The sequence below is a fragment of the Suillus fuscotomentosus genome, assembly GCF_016647785.1.
Source record: "Suillus fuscotomentosus strain FC203 chromosome Unknown F5891scaffold_108, whole genome shotgun sequence".
NCBI lineage: Eukaryota > Fungi > Basidiomycota > Agaricomycetes > Boletales > Suillaceae > Suillus > Suillus fuscotomentosus.
The window spans coordinates 84,273-102,883 of record NW_024539620.1 but is presented as its reverse complement, the minus strand read 5'-3'; the positions used below and the strand labels follow the sequence as shown (position 1 = coordinate 102,883).

The window sequence follows — 18,611 nt, the reverse complement described above, 5'->3', positions numbered from 1 at the left end:
GATGCTTTAACCGGTGCCACGATGTACTCCAAGATGGATGTAAGATGGGGGTACAATAATATTCGCATGAAAGAAGGAGATGAGTGGAAGGCGGCCTTCAAAACGCCGTTTGGTCACCATGAACCAACCGTGATGTACTTCGGTTTAACAAACTCCCCTGCCACGTTTCAAACCATGATGAACGAGATATTCAGAGATTTAATTGATGGAAAGACCGTAGTTGTCTATATCGATGATATCCTCGTGTTCACGAATGGCAATAGGGAACAACACCGAAAAGTTGTACGAGAGGTACTAAAACGACTAAAAGAGAATGATCTGTATCTGAAGCCTGAAAAGTGTAGCTTCGAACAGACAGAAGTCGAGTTCCTCGGGTTGATAGTGGAGAAGGGTGGTGTTCGAATGGACCCTGTAAAAGTAGAAGGAGTAATGAAATGGCCTGTACCTAAATGCGTCAAAGATATCCAAGCATTTATGGGCTTCGCCAACTTCTACAGAAGATTTATCTTCGGGTTCTCAGACATCGCTAGACCAATGAATGATTTACTACGGAAGGATGTCAAATGGGATTGGACGGAGAAACAGCAAGATGCTTTTGATGAACTGAAGTCAAGGTTTACATCAGCTCCGATCCTAGTAATGCCTGACATTGAGAAAAAAATGAAAATAGAAACCGATGCTTCTGATTACGCAACTGGAGCGGTTCTATCTCAACTGATGGAAGATGACCTATGGCACCCCGTGGCGTATTACTCTAAGTCAATGAACGATGCAGAAAGAAATTATGACATCCATGACAAAGAGTTACTCGCAATCATTCGAGCGTTGGAGGAGTGGAGGCACTATGTGCAGGGAAAGCCTCACCATGTGGAGATCTGGACGGATCATAAGAATCTCGAGTACTTTATGACGAGCCAAAAGTTGACAAGAAGGCAAGCCAGATGGAGTTTATTCCTGGCGGAGTATGAATTTACGCTCCAACATAAGCCTGGTGTAGTCAACGATAAGGCCGATAAGCTTTCTCGGAGAGAAGACCACAGAGGGGGGGTAGAAAACGACAATTCTGATCGTATTTTGTTAAAACCGGAGTTTTTTACTGTAAAAGCTGCTAAAAGAGGTCAAGTTCTAGTGCAAGGAGAAAAACAATTGCTGAGAAAGATAAGGCAATGCACAGAATGAGAGCCCGAAGTCGCTAAAGCGCTACAAACGCTAAAAGCAGCACCGGTACAATTGCGTAGAGGAGTCGAAGAGTGGAATGTGGAGGATGGATTGGTGTTATTCCGAGGACTGGTTTACGTTCCAAACGATAAAGAGATCCACCGAGAGATATTGGAGTTGTTTCACGACTCTCCACCGGCTGGACACCCTGGACGTGCCAAAACCTTAGAATTGATTTCCAGAAATTATTGGTGGCCTTCAATGACGAAGTATGTCCACGATTACGTAGATGGCTGTGATAGATGCAGAGCAACGAAGATTCACCCAACGCAACCACATGGTCCGCTTAAACCAAATGAAATACCAGCGGGACCTTGGCAATCAATCACTTGTGATTTGATAGTAGATTTGCCTAAAAGCGAAGGGTTCGACTCTATTTTTGTTGTCGTTGATCGATACACGAAACAAACGCACATCATGCCTACGAAAAAGGAAGTTGACGCTCGAGGAATCGCGAAACTTTTCTTAGATAATGTATGGAAACACCATGGAACTCCGAAACAGGTGATATCGGACAGAGGAACACAATTTGTCTCCAAATTTATGGGACAAGTGTCGAAACGCCTAGGCATAAAATGGAACATGTCGACAGCTTATCATCCTCAGACAGACGGACAAACAGAGAGAATCAATCAAGAAGTAGAGCAATATCTGAGAATGTTCACGTCTTACCGCCAAAATGATTGGGTAGACTGGCTTCCGATAGCAGAATTCGCTCACAATAACTCTGTCACTGTAACGGGTCATAGTCCATTCAAAGTACTCTACGGATACGATCCAGAGTTTACTTTTTCACCAATTTCCAATTCTAAAGTACCTGCAGCTGATGAACGAGTGGATGTAATGAAAGAGGCAAAGGAAGACGCAGAAAGTATGCTGCGAATGGCGAATGAGCGGATGAAGAGATTCTACGATAAAGGAGTAAAAGACGCACCACAATTCAAGAAAGGAGATCTGGTCTGGCTCAATGCCAAAAATATCCGTCAGAAAAGACCAAATAAGAAACTCTCCGATCGACGACTTGGTCCATTTGAAGTGCTAGAGAAGACGGGTGATGTAAATTACCGCCTGAACCTTCCAGCAAAATATCAGATTCATCCGGTATTCCACGTAGAATTACTCACTCCGCATTCCCCCTCGACCTTAGTCCAAAGACCTCCACATCATCGTCCGCCGCCAGAGATCTTATCAGAAGGCGATTCCGAATGGACAGTACGAAAAGTCCTAGACTCGAGACTGCACAGATCAAAACTCCAATACCTAGTAGAGTGGGAAGGATATCCGATAGAAGAAGCGACATGGGAACCTGAGGAAAACCTTGAGAATGCACGGTTGAAAGTTCAAGAATTTCACTGGTAAAATCCGAAAGCATTAAATCCCCGCAAAATTAACAAATCGGTGTTTGAAACCCAAGAGTTTTTGGAATGGCGCAAGAAGTTTATTCGTCCTAGTTTCATTCGCGATGACGCTCATCCTAGAGAGGGGGTAATGTCACGAGTTCCAAATACCAATCATTATTCGTTCCTAAATTCTAAGTCCTTTAAGCGCCCAGTCACAGCGCCTGTTCCTAAGAATGTATTTACTGTTGAAGAAGTTCCTATTATTGCATCCATTGTAGAATTACCAGAGTCACGTGATCTATCGGACAACGCCGAAGATATTGACGTCATGCCTCGCGACACTCTTGGAATGTTCCAGAGTCTTACTGCGGCTGCGGCACATGTTATGACATCATAGTTATATATAGAATCGTACGATACCTTTAATTATTCTGATTGGTTAGTTAGTTCATACTCAGTTTCGATCTCAGTTTCAATATGTGTATATAGGTAGCTCGTCGTAGTCAGTAGTTCTTTAGTTCAAACCTCTTGTATCTCCAAGTGAGCAATACCAAGACGTACCTGCTGCCTACTTCCTCTGCGTGATTATTCTTTGTTTGAGTCCTAGTCTCTGCCCAGCGTTAATTCATTATTGGGTTGTGACAATAGCTCGGTGTTCGGACTTGAGCTGGGATAGATATTTGATAGTTGATCCACAGAGACAAATGCATCAGGATTGTGCGTTGGTCGATGACGATACTCTCGTCCAATGCCAAATTGGTTTATGGATGTCCGGAAAGAATCAAATACGTGAAGAATGACTTGGGGAAGAGTAGATGGAGGGGGCTGTGTGATTGCAGGCGGCGGCACTGGAGGCTCGTCTCTAAATCGCATGGGTAACCGGCGAGAGCGAGCTGGATGGATATCATATGAATCAGGAGTAGAAACTGGTACAGATGGCTCAGGCTGCGCATGCGAAATACTAGGCTCGTGAAGTTCTGTTGATGGCTGAAGAACGGGAGCTGTAACAGATGATGGGAGTGTATAATCACAATTGCTACTGGAAGCGGATGTGGCCCCGAAAGAACCATTGGAGCTTGAAGATGCATCCGTTTCAGCCTGAGTTGGAGCAGGCACCAGCTGCATGCCTGAGGTTGAGATGTCCTAGTCTGATTGAATAAAGATTAGGTAGGGTAAGTAGAAAGACTTACTGCTGCTGTTGAAGTAGTGTTAAGTTTTACTTTCTTCACCGCCGATCCTTGTATGCCATCTAATCCACGTTTGAAATGCATCATTTGTCGATCTAATTGCTGCTGCCAGTGAGAGCAACTTTTGCGATGGCGGGTCAGACCTCCTGGTGCTGCAAAAGTCTGTCCACACTTCTCATGGCACTTGAAATGCGCAGCCATCAAAATGATGACAAGCAGCAGTGTATTAGCCAGTAGTAGATGAACTTTCATGCGTAGTAGTGGTAGAGAAAGCTGAGCGTGATGGCTGCCAGTGACTATGCTAATGGATGATCCGGTAGAAGTCGGGCTCGGACCCTGACATAGCCGCCCCAGCTTGACTAGGAAGTTTCAGGACACATATGAACGTGTTGTTGCTGACAACCCTGGGCATGCAAAGGTTCTACAGCAATTGGGGTGGTTGTATCACCAAGATGGATCTTCTTTTCATTCACAAAAGTAAAATAACTATGGTATCTTGCCACCTGTAACTTAAATGTATCATGGAGAAAAAGACTTGAGTACGATCTCCATGACAGAGTCACAATACAAATCTATTATCTATTAGTGTACTTACTACTTACTCACTATGCACACTTGCAAATAGAATCGTGGGTGGAAAATGCCGATTGTGACCTTTGTTGACCAATGACAGCCCAGGACAGCCCCCGCGATCATGGATAAGGCTCGGAGCTCTTAGGCCTCATATTTATATATAAGCATAGGTGACCATAGTGCCACATCAAGCACTGTGCCATGCCTCCTCCCTTATCACGCCGAGTCCAGAGCAATAACTGCAAGACAAGAAAAACCACAATGCAATGCAAAGGGACCTCTCTAGCAACAAGTCGCCCTCGGCTCGTCAAACGGGCTACTGCAGCCCGTGTGCCAGTGGCTGCAGTTCCGCCTTCAAAACCTGCTACATTACATCAAAAACTCCACGGTTTTCATATTGAACCGCCCTTGGTGAAAGAGCACGAACCTGAGATTCCCAAAAAAGATGGTCAGTTTTTCTCTTTGGCCATTCATATCTGGGTTGAGCTTTTGTGAAAGTTTTGCGTGGGCAGATTATCGCTTTTCTCAGAGGAGAAGGACAGTCTGAGAGCACCAACGCTGATTACAAGGTACGAGGCCTTGAGGCATTGTCTCCCACGATAATCTCGCACGCTGACTCATTTTCAAGACCTTTTCTGACGTGTCCATCGATGATTGCGATTTGATTTTGGAGGCCATCGCCGAAGATGATAATCATCAATTCAATCGATACAAGTAAGTTGTGTGTGAAATCCGATAACTGCTAATGACTCTTTCTTTCAGGATATCATATTCCCCATCGTCTAAACAGTTGGTCGCAACCCTGCCTACTCCAATACACAAGAATCTCCTCAAGCCGTTGTGAGATGCTATTGATGGTGCTCTCGCATTGCTTGACATCGAGGGGCTCGGTAACTTTATAGTCCAGATGAACTCGACCCTCAGGGGGTTGGGAGAGGCGGGGTCTACAGAGAAATCCCTCGGTACCTCTGATGCGTTGGTTGAGTTCCATGATGAAGACAGAGGGCGTGTGCAGCTTTGGGGGACTGAGGTCACCTTCTCACAGACTCGCGATGCTGCTATCGCCAAACTCCAATGTTCCGTCACCCTTAACCCACACATGCGAGCTGTAACACTATTCGATATCCTGGAAAATCACCGCCACTCCCCACCAACAGAATCGTCGGATGCGTTTCGAAAACTGTCGAAGAAGAAGAAGGTCGCCTCATACCACAAATGGCTTCAGAAGGACGATTCGCCAGTCTTTGGCCCAGTCACAGGCTTTACCCACACTTGGGTGTTGTCCCTCACTGTCGTTGTTTCGACTTGGCTCCATCCTGATGATGGGCCATTTGATCTCTATGATCATAATCCACGATACTTCGCAACTGCCATGAGTTTCCCTCCCTCTTCAGGTGTAGCCGTATCTGATCACGATGACAGCAATTGTGTCCTGACACGGACATCACAGGCCTCGAAAACCTGCAGCACCTATTCCATCGCACATTTGCGAGTCTCAGGGACGCCACCATCAGCTACATGGAAGAAGTCATGGCGGAAGAGGATTCCAGTGTTTCGTCCGACAACTCTGACACTGAAGATGAGTCCAGCGTTGAAGATAAATCCAACATTGCAGAGGTATCCTCAGAGGGGACTGGTGAAAGGTTAATTTTAAGTTTTTCAATTGTGATATATACTTTATCGCATCTCCCAGCCCTGACCCCTTCGAGCTCGCTCATGCATGGGTGCCTCCAATATCGCCTATAGACTGGAAGGCAATCATGAAGCAGTTGTGGAACGCTGCACGGCAGACGGGCTATACACGTTACTCCACCTGGCACGAGAATTTGATCAAGCGCACCGCTGAAGAGGCAGAGATCTCTCCCAGAGCCTCCAAGAGGGCTAAATGTTCATGACGTGGTAAGTACTAGTTCTATTTGACAAACTCTAGACTGACATTCACTCAACTGCACTCTCAAGTTCTAGCATTGTGTATTCTAGTATCATGCTGTATACTGGAATGGATTTTCATTGTGTTTCTCATCAAAGCTTGTCGTCGTATGTGACTCGCACACTACTGTTGTTTTACGCCTTGTGTTTCTTTACGTACCGCAGCTGGTTTTTTTTCTGTACCATTACTACAACTTCCATGTACTACGTAAAACAGTTGGAAAGATCTGTCTTATTAAACGAAAGAATGGATTGGATTGGCACATCATGCAATTACTAAGTACAACGGAAAGACTCAAACACTTTGATGACATTCTACAAGTGAGGGACAGGATACAATTGTAAATATGGGACAAATTTCATACAACATACTTGTTACATGTCCTGCACCGTGTCCCAGGCAGGCTGCACAATAATACTGCAGAAAGTAAATTCACAAATGATCAATGATTAAAATGAATACATACTTCAATTTAAGATGAAGGTCCGGGTCGGATCAGTTTAATGTTTCCCCCAGTTGCGCTGTTCAGTACAAGGCCCATCGCTGAGGCGGCGGCGTTTGAAGCGGCTGGTGGGCATAGCTGCAGGCGGTGAGAGTACAATGAGTTCTCGTACAATGGCTTCAAAGATGTCGTGCTTTGAGTTCTTCATGTGACGATGGCAAAAAGCAAAATGAGCTTCCATGAGGGCGCCCTTGAGTTTCTCCTCATATTTGAGGGGTGGAATGAGAATATGGTCCTTGTCATACACTGGTAGAGGGCAAATGTTGTGCGTAGATATAATATCCTGCAGATGACCTTGACATCGATCAGCGACTGGCCAGGTCACAATATCAAATTCTGAGCTTAGGCCATCTGTAGGGGCCAAAGCAAATCCTTAGGCTAGTAAAGTGACGAAGGATGGTTCATAACTCACCAGTATAGGTTGAACTGTTCCCATCGCCATCGCCATCGATGCTACTAGTATCATCGTCAGCTTCATCCTTGGCCTATTTTATGATAGTAATCAGTGTCATTAGTAGAGAGTGATGATGTACAACTACTTACTTGAAAGAGACAGTGGGTGAGCTTAATCGATCTGTGACCGATAGTGTCCTGAATAACACTGTGCGTCTCATAGTATCTCGGCCTTGGAACTGATTTCTCGAAGGCGTTGAGATTCTCACAGACGGCAGAAAAATCTTCTGACGAGAACTTGAAAGCCTCGTTACGACCTGCAGTGAGCTGGCAATGCAATTTCAGGTCTGCCAAACGGCCATGAAAGACGTTTGCAGGGTCGTAGTTGGTGTCTGGTGTGAAATGGAAATTGTTGCGGCTGACTTGAAATACACCGCGGATGATGAATTCTTCATCATTGTCCTGGCCCTTAGTGATTAGGATGTTACCGTCCTTTCCGCCTGCAAAATACTCAGTGCAGTAAACAAGCCTCGGCATTGCGGCGTAGAACCCCCCAGGAGAGGTTTGTAGCTTGTTAAGTACTGACGCAGGAGTTTTTGGAGAAGTCCGAGTACTGGAAGATAGTTTGGGTGATGTGGTAGGCATGTTCGTATTCTGGATCTTGCGGAAAGGTCTGCGAGGGCAGAGGACAGTGTATTTTAGTGGAATATTATTGGGAGAAATAAAGATGATGATCTGTCCCGCTAGGAGCCTGGGACTTTAAAGTTCTGAATCGTACTTGTGATCTCAGTAGCAGGGACACAATCGGTGATATCGATTCATCATTGCGCCAGTCTGAATGTGACGGCAGAAGTTTAAGTGCGCGAAACCCAGATTTGAAACTCACAATTGCCACTGCAGCAGAGAAATTGACGGTAAAGCTTATGGTCATGGGATCTAATTTGCATCCGAACAAAACAGCAAACTAAAATGGAGGTCCTTTCAATCGTGTAATGACAATATGCCAATAGAGTTCCTCATATTGCTCTGTTTGTATTGAAGGCGAAAGAATAGTGCACACTATTGAAGAGGGACATGCCACTCGAAGTACAGGGAACCAACATGAGAGGAAGTGTGAAGCGATAGCTGGCTGGAGTTTTTGCTGATGATCCGTCTGACACATTCAATTTTTCTAAGCGGTTATGTGAGTGTGTGGTATGTGATTCCAAGGAGGTAGGCACCTAACGAATTCGACCAGAGTATTGATCGTGCGGTTCTAACTCATACTTGGTATGAACCTTGCGCCTATGAATTGAAATAAGGTTCCTCCGGCTCGCATGAGAGGCGGCTACAGCTAACATTAGTTCGGCATCTGAATCGATTGACAATGAAATTAATTTTATGACGTACATGAGGAGCGCTTCGCACCTTCCCATGCTGCTTCTGGAACTTCCAACTTCCTACCCTGCATCTGCATTGCATGGTTTGAAAAAATACCAACGGTTTGGCACCGGTGGGCAGCCGAAAGGACTTAAACTAGAATATAATACACAGGTCAGATATCCTCTAAACAGATTCAGGGTACAATCGGCATTTCGTACCGTGGTCCGAGCTTGGACTTTTTCAAATCGCGCTCGATACCTATGTATACTCGTGATTAGTCGGCCGATACACAAAAGATGACACATACCCATCACCAAAACATACCAACTAGCGGCAATCGCGAAGATGAGCAAGAATCCGTTCAATAGGAACGATTTCGTATTATTCGCGGACACACGTACTGCGACAAATGCGTGAATAAAATGAATACACATAGGAGTTAGAACGCACTCATTGTGAAGCAGGACTCACTCATGGAGGGACGAAGAATGAGGAGGCGATGATCATTTGGTGCCAAGACAGGTGAGATAGTATTCGACTCTAGGGCGGAAATGCAGGTGCTGGTGGATCGGAAGGCATGAGATCTGAGAGAGAAAATGCGGGACTGGTCGAATGAGTCACCCAAAAACAGCATGGGGCTGTCCGTAAGGTGCAAGGGCATGCTGAGGTACCTGAGGGATTGGTGCTGAAGGTTGGGTAGGTACAAATTGCGTTGTTTGTGAAGGCGGAAGGACAGGTTGCACTGGAGGAGGGAAAACAGGCTGCGAGGGAGAAGTAGCGATAGAGGTAGCAACAGACGATGCAGGCGTGGGAGTGCTCTGTTGATGTTCTTGTTGCTGCACAGGTGCAGGAGGCGAGAGTGGCTGCATGGCCTGCTGTGGGAATGGCTGCTGTTCAGCTACGGGAGGTTTGATGCTGACCGAAAGATATCAGTTGGTGATGATCGAAATTGAGGCTCGTCACCCCATTCAGAAGGCTGAACAGTCGTCGGATCCTCCCAACCTTCCGATGCTGATCCTGCATCGCCATTAACAGCTGGTGGAATAGGTGTGTGCAAAAACTGGTTTGGGTAAAGAGGCAATGACTGATGGCGCAGGTGGTGACGCTGCAATGGGTTTCTCTTGTGGTCTATGCGCAAGTAATGATCAGCTGTGTAATATCAACCTGAATTCTTAAATGATGCGCACTTTGCAATCTGAGCCCAGGAAAGTTTGGAAGTCACCGGAAGTTGAGCAGATGATATAGGAGGTTTGGACATGATAGCCAGAGGTTGGTACGCGTTAGTGGGGGGAAACGTGGTGTGAAGTAGCACAGACAGTAGAGTGGCTGCTGGAGCAAGAGTGACTGCCTGAGCGAGGACGAATGCCACGGGTGGATGGAGGAGGAGGGAGTGGGCCTTGTGCGAGTGCAGCAGAACTGAAAATGTTATTGAGTTCTTCGTAGGATTCGAGAACAACGCGAGTCTAGATGTGTGGGAGTTTTGACAATAACGTTAGAGGAGGGAAGAGAGGTAGGAGAGCAAAATATGAGTGTAAGGTGCCATATGAGTGAATTACTGGGCGGCACAGGGTTCAATGCAACTTTGTACGCCCTTAGACACCTTACCTTCAGAGGAAGGCTGTCGAAATTCAAACAGACACCCAACAGCTGGTGCACGTGACGTCGGAACTTTTCACTCATAATCATTTACATGGACTTGTTTTTGCGCACATCCAATGATCCATGCCCTTGCCTGGCTACTAGTCACCATTGATCAACCGTCACTCATCGTTCCGCTTCTTATATCACTCATTCCAAAGGAGAAGATTCTTGTATATCAATTCGCATTCGACTTGGTTGAGGCTCGCCTTTCACCTATTCACTGCATCTGTCGCTTTCTGAAAGACGGACATATGGGTAGTAATTTGTATTCTTCAGGTTTAGAGTACAATAGAAACATGATCTTGCGCCAAACGGTCTCCATCATCGAGCTTGAATACAGGCATACAACTGAAGGTATTGGTAGTACATAAGTGAGGATTTTACTTGGCAGAACTCTCCAGAACACCATAAATCTTGGACAGTACCTCTGTCTGCCTGTCAACGGCAGCTTCGAGACGTTTCACAACATTCATGATCAAGGTGTCGTGAGTTGCACTTCTGTTGAATTCGAAGACCTTCGCCAGCTTCCTGGGCTTCGGTGCTTCAAATGCTGGCGCTGATTTAGCCCGTTGGACATTGGTCAGATTTCGTCCAAAGCGGGGTGTCTGAATTATTGAGTCATTAACTGATGATATGCACAGTGATGAAACAACAAGTCCAGCTCACCGTGACTAGAGGGTCTGACTCGAGAGATGACTCAGACCTCTCACGTTTCACCGGCAGGGACCTGTTTTCCTTGCTGCTATCAACCTCCTAGAATAACTGTCAGACTCGTGTAAATGGCCTTGAGGCAGACAGTGTACCTGTCGAATCCCGAGTCCCTGATGTTGTTCAGGTGCATCTGTATCTTCAACCTTCCGACGATTCGTACGCCGGTAGCACCCACAAGAATACACAGGGCCGCCTTGGCCATGTGCTTGACCACCAAAGCATGGCTCAAAATCGTGGCTATGTTGACTGTGGGGTGTAGAGCTTCTGCTCGAGAACATTGATGGTGGACAATGATAAGGGTCTGTCCGTGTGGATGATGAAGGAGGGTCCCACCAGACCGAAACATCATCTCCGGTCCCATCTATAGAATATTCGGAGCGTCGATCAGGGTGGATCTGAGCCATCATGTCAGTGATCCACGATGGCAGAGTGCTGGTTGTGCGAGGTGTGTTCTGGGACTCAGACATGGTGGCGGGTTACTAGTACAAGGGGGGAAAGCCTACTCACTCTTTGAATCTTATCATCTGCGTCGCGAATCTGGTGATGTAGTACTACCGTAAACTTGAGTTCTCAAACCGAGTAACAATTTGAACTTACCATCTGTCGGACGGCTCTAACATGTAAGGTTTGTTGTAAATCGACGAATTGAGAAGATTCAAAATGAAGACGCTGTCTGCCCTGTGGGTTTCAGTGTATCAAAGTGTCAGGGTTAATATGTTCGGAACTTACTAGGACTCCTTCAACCCCGCATTTGTATTGTTCGGTTCAAAAACACTGAGTGTTTGGACCCATGTGCAGTGAAAATAATTTAGACTAAAACATAGTTCAGAGGTCAGGTGTCCCGTCAATAGACTCAGGGTACGATGATCCGATCACTGGTTCGTACTCTTTTGTTTGTTTACGTATGTAGTTCTCCGTTAGTCTGGTTCTGGACTCCGCCCATATGTGGTAACGGATCAACTTGGTGTTGCTGATCTCTGTAGTATTTTAGTCCGAGTCAGGCTGCACTCTCACACCATGTTCCAACTTCCTACCAAATTCTGAACGCAAAATCCACCCCAGATGTCGCAAAGTATCCCCCCCGACAATAGCCCACCTTCCGAAGTGGTTTCTTTGAAAAGGCGGTTAGCTTTTTTAGAAGCTCAAAATGCAGAACTTTGCAACGAGTCAGTGCGGGAGAGAAAGTGAGTGTTTGATTATTTAGTATTTCAGCACCCCTTGAAGAGCTCTTTCGTTGCATAGTGAACTTCATCATACTGAGGGCCGGGTAATTCGGAGACTTGTTTGCCTCACAGAACGTGTTGAAGATCTCATCGTGGAGTATGATCGATGTGTCACCTTGGGGTTGGAAACAGACACTGATGATACTAGCTCAAACAACATCGAGTAGGTCCTTTTGTGTCGCCAGTGGCTTGCATTGACCATCTTTACTAGAGACGATCGGAGACACAGATCATATAAGAAGTTGGCGACTTGGTGTCCATCAATTCGCAAACTTCTAAACTCAGTTACTGAGAGCGGTGAGCTCTCTCACATATACAGCAAGGTATGAATCAGACACTGCTTGGCAACGAGGCTAATTGATGCACTATCTAGCTGAATAAAGGTGCTGACGGCGCCAGGGCTGACGACACGACACGTCTCAAAGTGACAGTTGCTTCTTGGTTGATGCAACTTACCCCGCCACCTAGCCCTGTCATTCAAGGGCAGAACAAAATAGGCCGCGGATTCAACAACGACACTACTGGACGGCTCATCTGTCCAGTCGATTACGATTGGAACGACTTAGCGTAAGATTTCATCTGTTTTGCTGCTTGCAACATCTTTGCTGACCAATGCGGTAGCGTCCGACAGCACATCAGGGAATACCACCCAGACTATCGTGTTACAGCTTATTCTTGGCCGGCATTCTTGTACCAGGACGAACAATACGACTCACAAAAGCCTACAAACGGTCTGTTCAAAGGAAAGTTACTTTTGAAGGTACGTATTGTGAAGGCAAATGACCATTTACTGAGGTCACTTACAGACATATAAATTCATTTTCACGTCTCCTACATCTGCGGAAATGGAAGACCAAGAGGAGCTTAACCTGGATGACATATCCACACAAGGCCACCCAAAGCAGCGGAGGACCGCTGGGGAGCGTCGAACTCGCTGCGATGTTGCAGGACTACTGAACATGAAGTCAGTACAACTGCGATCAATTGCATATACAGCTGTACAGGCAAGTGTGATATATCTCTTTATCCATGCGCTAGCACAGCTGACATGGCCGGCTATCTCAGCTCAGATTTGTCTTATCCAGTATGGGATCATGGCGAGTTGTAGACGACGAATTCAATCATCAAGAGTTCTACAACAATATCGTCGACTTCCTCGAGCTTCCTATGACACCAGACGCGTCCAAGGAAGTTGATGACTTATTATTGTGGTGGAACCGGTGAGACATCACGCAACTATCATCATTTACCCTTGGTCTCATTATATTGTAATATTAGCAAAGTATTTGGACATAAACATGCATCTGCTGATCGTCCTCAAAGAGTTCAACACCTATCTGTTGCACGGTGCAGATGCTAGTTCAGAGTTTGCAGGTCGCATGTGTAGATACTACCCGCGTGTACGCTATTTTAAATCATAGGATACTATTGAGATCATTGTTATAGGCATAATACTGCCATTGATATGTAATGCAACCAATCAATTCATGGAAGTGCAGTGCCTAACAGCGGTTCATTTGCAATGTCTCCAAATATTATCCTTAATGAGAGATCAAACCTGCATTGCTCTTGTGAGGCAGTTACACATCTAAGTTACTGGTGGCAAGACACCATAGTTATTTTACATTTGCGACATAACAGCACATGCGCTAGAAATGTTATACAACAGGCCGAGTGTCTCATATTTCTCATTCGTGTAGGAAAGGAAACGATTCACTTACTTTTCCATATAGATAATACAGAGCCATTGATGATGATCAGGTGCTCAAGTCTCATGAGTTATCAGGTTGCAGTAGGGTGATAATTATTGAAGCACAATTTACTCACGTCCCAATGTCAAACACCAAGGTTGATGTGACAATTTTGTCATTGCAATGACATACATCGGTCATCAATTACATATTTGTGAATATTTTGCGCAACCCGCTGTGACCACGAACATCAACATGCATGATTTTCTTTGGTCATACAGGATAGCGTTAGAATTGCATAAATGACTTTATATGACTTACTGATCTTGTGCTTTTCTCTGGTTGTCATACAGATAACCAATCAGACGCACTCTCAAAAATATGAGACACAAATAGCCACAATACCCTACAGTCTACACACTGCATAGTATAAATCTATTAACCATACTCGTCAATCAGATTGAGTGCATTCACAATCATATTTGTGCAACCACCTACAAACATAGGTCCATGCGATGGTTATTGGTCATATAGGATAGCGTTCTAATGGCATAAATTACTATGTAGCACGCACTGTCACATGTTAGCCAATTATGGTTATTATCTACATTATAATGAGTATAAAAAGGTAGATCGGCAATGTTGGTTTTTTGTGATGGGGCAGCCCCCACTCTCAGCATGTCTCCATGCGTGTCCCAACTTCTCCTAGTGCTAGGGCGAAGCGGCAAATTGCCTCCCTCATGGAGGAGGTTGAAACATTGAAGCAGGACAAGGTGACGAAAAAAAGGTGTGCATGTTTTCAACCTTAGCTTGTAAGAGCATATTCGATGTCTCTTTGTAGAAAGACAACTTTCTATGTTTCGCAGGGACGGGCGATCCGTCGTATGGTTGACTTGTACACTCCCATAGAGGATCTTATTGCCGAGAATGACCGGCATTGTGAAGAAAGTGACAAGGACTTCACTCCGGAGTAAGCATCCATGTCAATGCAAATTGCTGTACTCAGTACTTACCAAAGTGAACAGGCAAGACCAACTTCAACGTGGTTACATCGAACTTGCCAAGGTACTGTCGTGGCTTCACAATAAACTGGCAGATCTCGACCACGAAGAGTCCAACGACATGTTGAAAAAGGTAAACAATATTGCCACACATCTCACTCATCTAGTTATTTCAATCTAGCTCAAGCGAGGCGCAGACTCGGCTCGGGGAGACGACACAGGAACTCTGAAAGAACTCGTGGCGTCGTGGGTGAACAATGAGTGCTGTCCGATTCCACTCATCAGGACCGACGACAAGCACCATCGAGGCTTCGTGAGCGATGCGTGTGGTAAACTCCTCTGCCCAGCGGAATGGCACTGGGAGGATCCAATGTATGTCATGCTCCCACATCAGTAAAACCTCACTTTTATTTTTGGTGATGAATCCTAATTTATCCTTATTTTCTCACTTTAACCGGGTTTGAGGAGCCATTGGGGTGACATGAAAGAGACGGCGGAAAATTTGAGAAAAAGGCCACTCGCCCTCTGAATTCTACTTTATTGCTCTTAAAAGTCACTTACTAGGCATTGTCCGACAAAAAAAGCAGTAATAATAGCGCAAACGGCGTCACATTGTCCAATACAAAGTACAAAACATTGGTTAAAATGGAGTAAATGGCGACGTGAAGTGTGAAAAAGTGGTCAAAATAGGAAGAAAGGGCAGTGATTGTAAGAGCGAAAATGAATGTAAAACGAAAGAATTGAAGGAGATTAAAGGATATGAAATGCGGATAATGAAACACAAAATGAGCAAACCGGGGCAATGGTGGGATAGGCAAAATGCAATGGTTTGAAGACGGGCGCCGCACAATTGGAAACTTGCAGTGAGCAGTGCAGAAATGACATCTATAGAATGATATCAGCTCGTCAATAAAGGAAAAAAAGAATCAATCTTTGTTACCACAGGATGGCGCGGATGTCAACGGCCTCTGAGCCGTCATCATCAGTGCGAAAGTACTTCTGGAGGCCGACACTGCCCGATTTCTTCAGCAATTTCCGAGCCGTTAATGTTGTGGTCCTCATGTAGTCGTCTCCTTTCGCCTTGATAGCAACCACATATGATGCAGTTACTGATCCCCAGTTGTTGATGGAGAAGGCATTCTCGGTAGTGCTATCCTTGCCGGTGGCCTTGTTGAAGGTCTTCGGTGTCCGCAGCTTGCGCTTCATTTGTGCAGGACCCAGATCTAGGGTGTCCACATCAATGTCAATGGCATTGACACGGAGACGTTTGATGGCGCGCTCGAGCTGTAGAATTATCAGTAATGTTACTTGAATGTACAGAGTACTTACTGAAGCTGCACAAATGCCAATAACACCAGTCATCCCGACGACAGACAGCACATATGTTTTAAGTGCGGGGACTTCAACATGCCCGAGAATAGCGTGAAGATGAGCGGTTGCGAAGAGCTGCAACATGAATGGAGACCGGAAGGCTTGCATCGGGTCTAGGTTTTCCATGTCCTCATAAATGAAAGCGAAGTCCTCCAGAAGCACGTCAGCAAGTGTTTCTGGATCAGTGTCAGCATTCCTAGTGAAAAAATCCATCATAATAGCCAGTCCCGTTGATCCAAAATTGCTGTGCCACTCTGCGAGACGTTGGGTGGCCTGATTGAGATTGTAACCGTTAGTAATAGTGACAGAAAAAAAATGCGACTTACAACGCCAAAGACAGACCCTTGAGCGGTCACCTTGTAATCAAGATCTGATTCTTCTGAATACACGACATCATAAATGGATTGGAGTGCCTCGACCAGAGGAGCGTCTAAGAATTGCCAGAGGTCATTTTGACTCCCGGCCCACAGGTAAAGTGTTGGGAGGAACTGCTTCGGCCACCGTTGATCTTGGCAATGAGGAGGGAGATGATAGTTTCGGTAGCTCGAGCGCGTCTTGTATTGCTTCTCGATCCAATAGCCAGGTGGGGCTGTGAGCGTTAGTTGCGCGGTGCTGGCATCAATGTCCTCTTCAATTTTCACCTTCTTTGCAGGTGGTTGCATCTTTGTGGTGGCCGACTGGGAGACGGCAACGGCAGTCTGTCAGAGAATATAAGTTGTGATAATCATCAATAAAATAAGCTTACCGAAGAGGTCAAACGCACAGCCGTCTTCGTTGTATTGGCCATTGCGACAGGGCCTGAAGGGACATCAATAACCTCAACATCTGATGTATCCTCGTAGGGGGTACTCTCCAAGACAAGGGTGGAGGATTTGGTGTCTGCAAGCTTGCACTTCTTACTCCAACGGAACAAGATTCCATCGCTTAGGCTGCTGTCACTGTCCACTGCCTTGGACATCCTGGCATCTTTGCCCTCAAACAAATTGTCCTCCAGGTCCACCAATGCATTGTCCAGGTCCATCAGTGCGTCGATATCAATATCCTGTAAGTCCTCAGTTGAAGACAGCGCATCCTCAGGCATTGCATCTGAGGTAATCTATATAATTGGCTTTGTGCATTAGAATTAGAATTTATTACAAAACATCTAGTACGCACCCTAAGTGAAGACTGCTTCCCCTTCGTCTTTTGAATGAAGGCATCCAAACGTTCCTGAGAATCATCCGACTCGTCATCAAAGCAGCCAACAAGAGCCTTGGGAGCATCAGATGCATTAGCTAGAGCAGGGGGGGCCTTAGATTTGGAGGACTTGGTAGTTATGGCCAAAACTGATGTAGCGCAGGAACTGGATAAAGCACTGCTTGGTGGCCCATGCGCCAATGACAAAGCTGAGGCAGTGGTACGAGTCTTAGAAGCGCTGGAAGTTTTGAGTAGTTCGGTTGTATCTGGTGAAATATCAGAAATCCAACCATCAACGCGCTTTATCAATGAAAACTTGGGGTTGGTCCTGAATTTTGAGGTCAAGTTAAGAAAAAAAAGAGTCGATTCAGTCAGCATCAACATCGTGGTTTTGATCGGAACAAAAAGACACACGTCGCTGTAGAAGACTTTCCTTTCTTGTCGCCAACACGTGGCCCCTGAATTAACTCAACCTTTCCTGTGAGTGAGCCTCGTGCATTGTTGATTGCGTCCTTCAGAGACGTTTTGACGGCCCTCTGGTTCTTCTTCTTTGTTCCGTCCTCAATGTTGGTGTCCTGGCTGCTTTCTTCTTGGTCCTCGACGCCGGTACCAGCCTTGGGTGAGTCAGTATTCATGATACTAGTAACACCAGCGCTTCCTGCTGCCAGGAGCTTCTTACTGGTTTGGCAGGCACTACTTTTTTCTTGACAGGGCGAGCACGGGGTTTGACTGGCTTTGGTTTAGTCACCATGCCTTGTTCCTCTGCCTCCTCCATCTCCATCTGCATTGCAGCAAGCCGCTGTAGCCCCTCGACTGCAGCCCGCTCTTGAGCTTGGTGGGCTTCCTCAAGGATTTTGTCGTCCTCTGCTTTCTGGGCCTTGCTACGTCGCGGAACTCGTCCTTGCACTGGCAGGTCTGGCAAGCCCGGGTGTTTGAACTTATTGTCTCGGCGAGTGCGGATTCCCTCAGTGATATCGGACATAATTGCTGACAAGTAGCAGATTAAATGAGTGCTGCAGCAAGCTTGAGATGGGTGAAAAAAATGTCAAGGACAACGTGTAGTTGAAGTTTGACTGCGAATTTGTAAGTTCCTTACTTAAATCAACCCGAAACTTTAAAGGTTCAATTCGTCAGTCTAGTCATTTACAGCGTCCTTTGCAACTGGGTCCGCATGTGTACTGAATTGTCCTTAATTGACGTAAGTTTGCCGTCTTTCTTTTCAACTTTGCTGTTTGCTAGAGCTCTCACCTTTCAACGCGCAGATTTCCAAGCTAACATAGGCAATCCTTCCA

General features: G+C 45.8%; 6 protein-coding genes across 6 annotated transcripts; 3 read left to right on the top strand and 3 right to left on the bottom strand.

The window, feature by feature from the left end:
• Nucleotides 1–4,519: 4,519 nt before the first annotated feature.
• F5891DRAFT_986183 (uncharacterized protein) lies at nucleotides 4,520–6,213 on the top strand (the record flags this gene model as incomplete). The annotated part of the gene is made up of 7 exons (XM_041377714.1): nucleotides 4,520–4,766; nucleotides 4,817–4,887; nucleotides 4,947–5,032; nucleotides 5,081–5,158; nucleotides 5,243–5,712; nucleotides 5,769–5,961; nucleotides 6,012–6,213. The coding sequence occupies 7 exons, from the start codon at nucleotides 4,520–4,522 to the stop codon at nucleotides 6,211–6,213; spliced, it is 1,347 nt and encodes a 448-aa protein (XP_041218694.1).
• A 535-nt stretch (nucleotides 6,214–6,748) lies between these two features.
• Nucleotides 6,749–7,788, bottom strand: F5891DRAFT_1196839 (uncharacterized protein; the record flags this gene model as incomplete). The annotated part of the gene is made up of 3 exons (XM_041368381.1): nucleotides 6,749–7,101; nucleotides 7,163–7,235; nucleotides 7,294–7,788. The coding sequence occupies 3 exons, from the start codon at nucleotides 7,786–7,788 to the stop codon at nucleotides 6,749–6,751; spliced, it is 921 nt and encodes a 306-aa protein (XP_041218693.1).
• Nucleotides 7,789–9,122: 1,334 nt separating this feature from the next.
• On the bottom strand, nucleotides 9,123–11,324 carry F5891DRAFT_1196838 (uncharacterized protein; the record flags this gene model as incomplete). Its single annotated transcript, XM_041368380.1, has 7 exons — nucleotides 9,123–9,403; nucleotides 9,469–9,565; nucleotides 9,591–9,633; nucleotides 9,693–9,968; nucleotides 10,531–10,751; nucleotides 10,813–10,899; nucleotides 10,950–11,324. 7 exons carry the CDS (start codon nucleotides 11,322–11,324, stop codon nucleotides 9,123–9,125), a joined length of 1,380 nt encoding a protein of 459 aa, XP_041218692.1.
• A 791-nt stretch (nucleotides 11,325–12,115) lies between these two features.
• Nucleotides 12,116–13,440, top strand: F5891DRAFT_963489 (uncharacterized protein; the record flags this gene model as incomplete). Its single annotated transcript, XM_041376009.1, has 7 exons — nucleotides 12,116–12,243; nucleotides 12,292–12,403; nucleotides 12,454–12,647; nucleotides 12,702–12,840; nucleotides 12,887–13,021; nucleotides 13,146–13,300; nucleotides 13,359–13,440. Coding segments are annotated over 7 exons (945 nt in total), but the record flags the coding sequence as incomplete, so codon positions are not given.
• Nucleotides 13,441–14,457: 1,017 nt separating this feature from the next.
• F5891DRAFT_986180 (uncharacterized protein) lies at nucleotides 14,458–15,169 on the top strand (the record flags this gene model as incomplete). Its single annotated transcript, XM_041377713.1, has 4 exons — nucleotides 14,458–14,558; nucleotides 14,613–14,741; nucleotides 14,797–14,905; nucleotides 14,954–15,169. The coding sequence occupies 4 exons, from the start codon at nucleotides 14,458–14,460 to the stop codon at nucleotides 15,167–15,169; spliced, it is 555 nt and encodes a 184-aa protein (XP_041218690.1).
• A 539-nt stretch (nucleotides 15,170–15,708) lies between these two features.
• F5891DRAFT_986179 (uncharacterized protein) lies at nucleotides 15,709–18,301 on the bottom strand (the record flags this gene model as incomplete). Its single annotated transcript, XM_041377712.1, has 7 exons — nucleotides 15,709–16,056; nucleotides 16,102–16,416; nucleotides 16,470–16,841; nucleotides 16,889–17,239; nucleotides 17,299–17,647; nucleotides 17,734–17,933; nucleotides 17,999–18,301. The coding sequence occupies 7 exons, from the start codon at nucleotides 18,299–18,301 to the stop codon at nucleotides 15,709–15,711; spliced, it is 2,238 nt and encodes a 745-aa protein (XP_041218689.1).
• Between the last annotated feature and the right edge of the window lie 310 nt (nucleotides 18,302–18,611).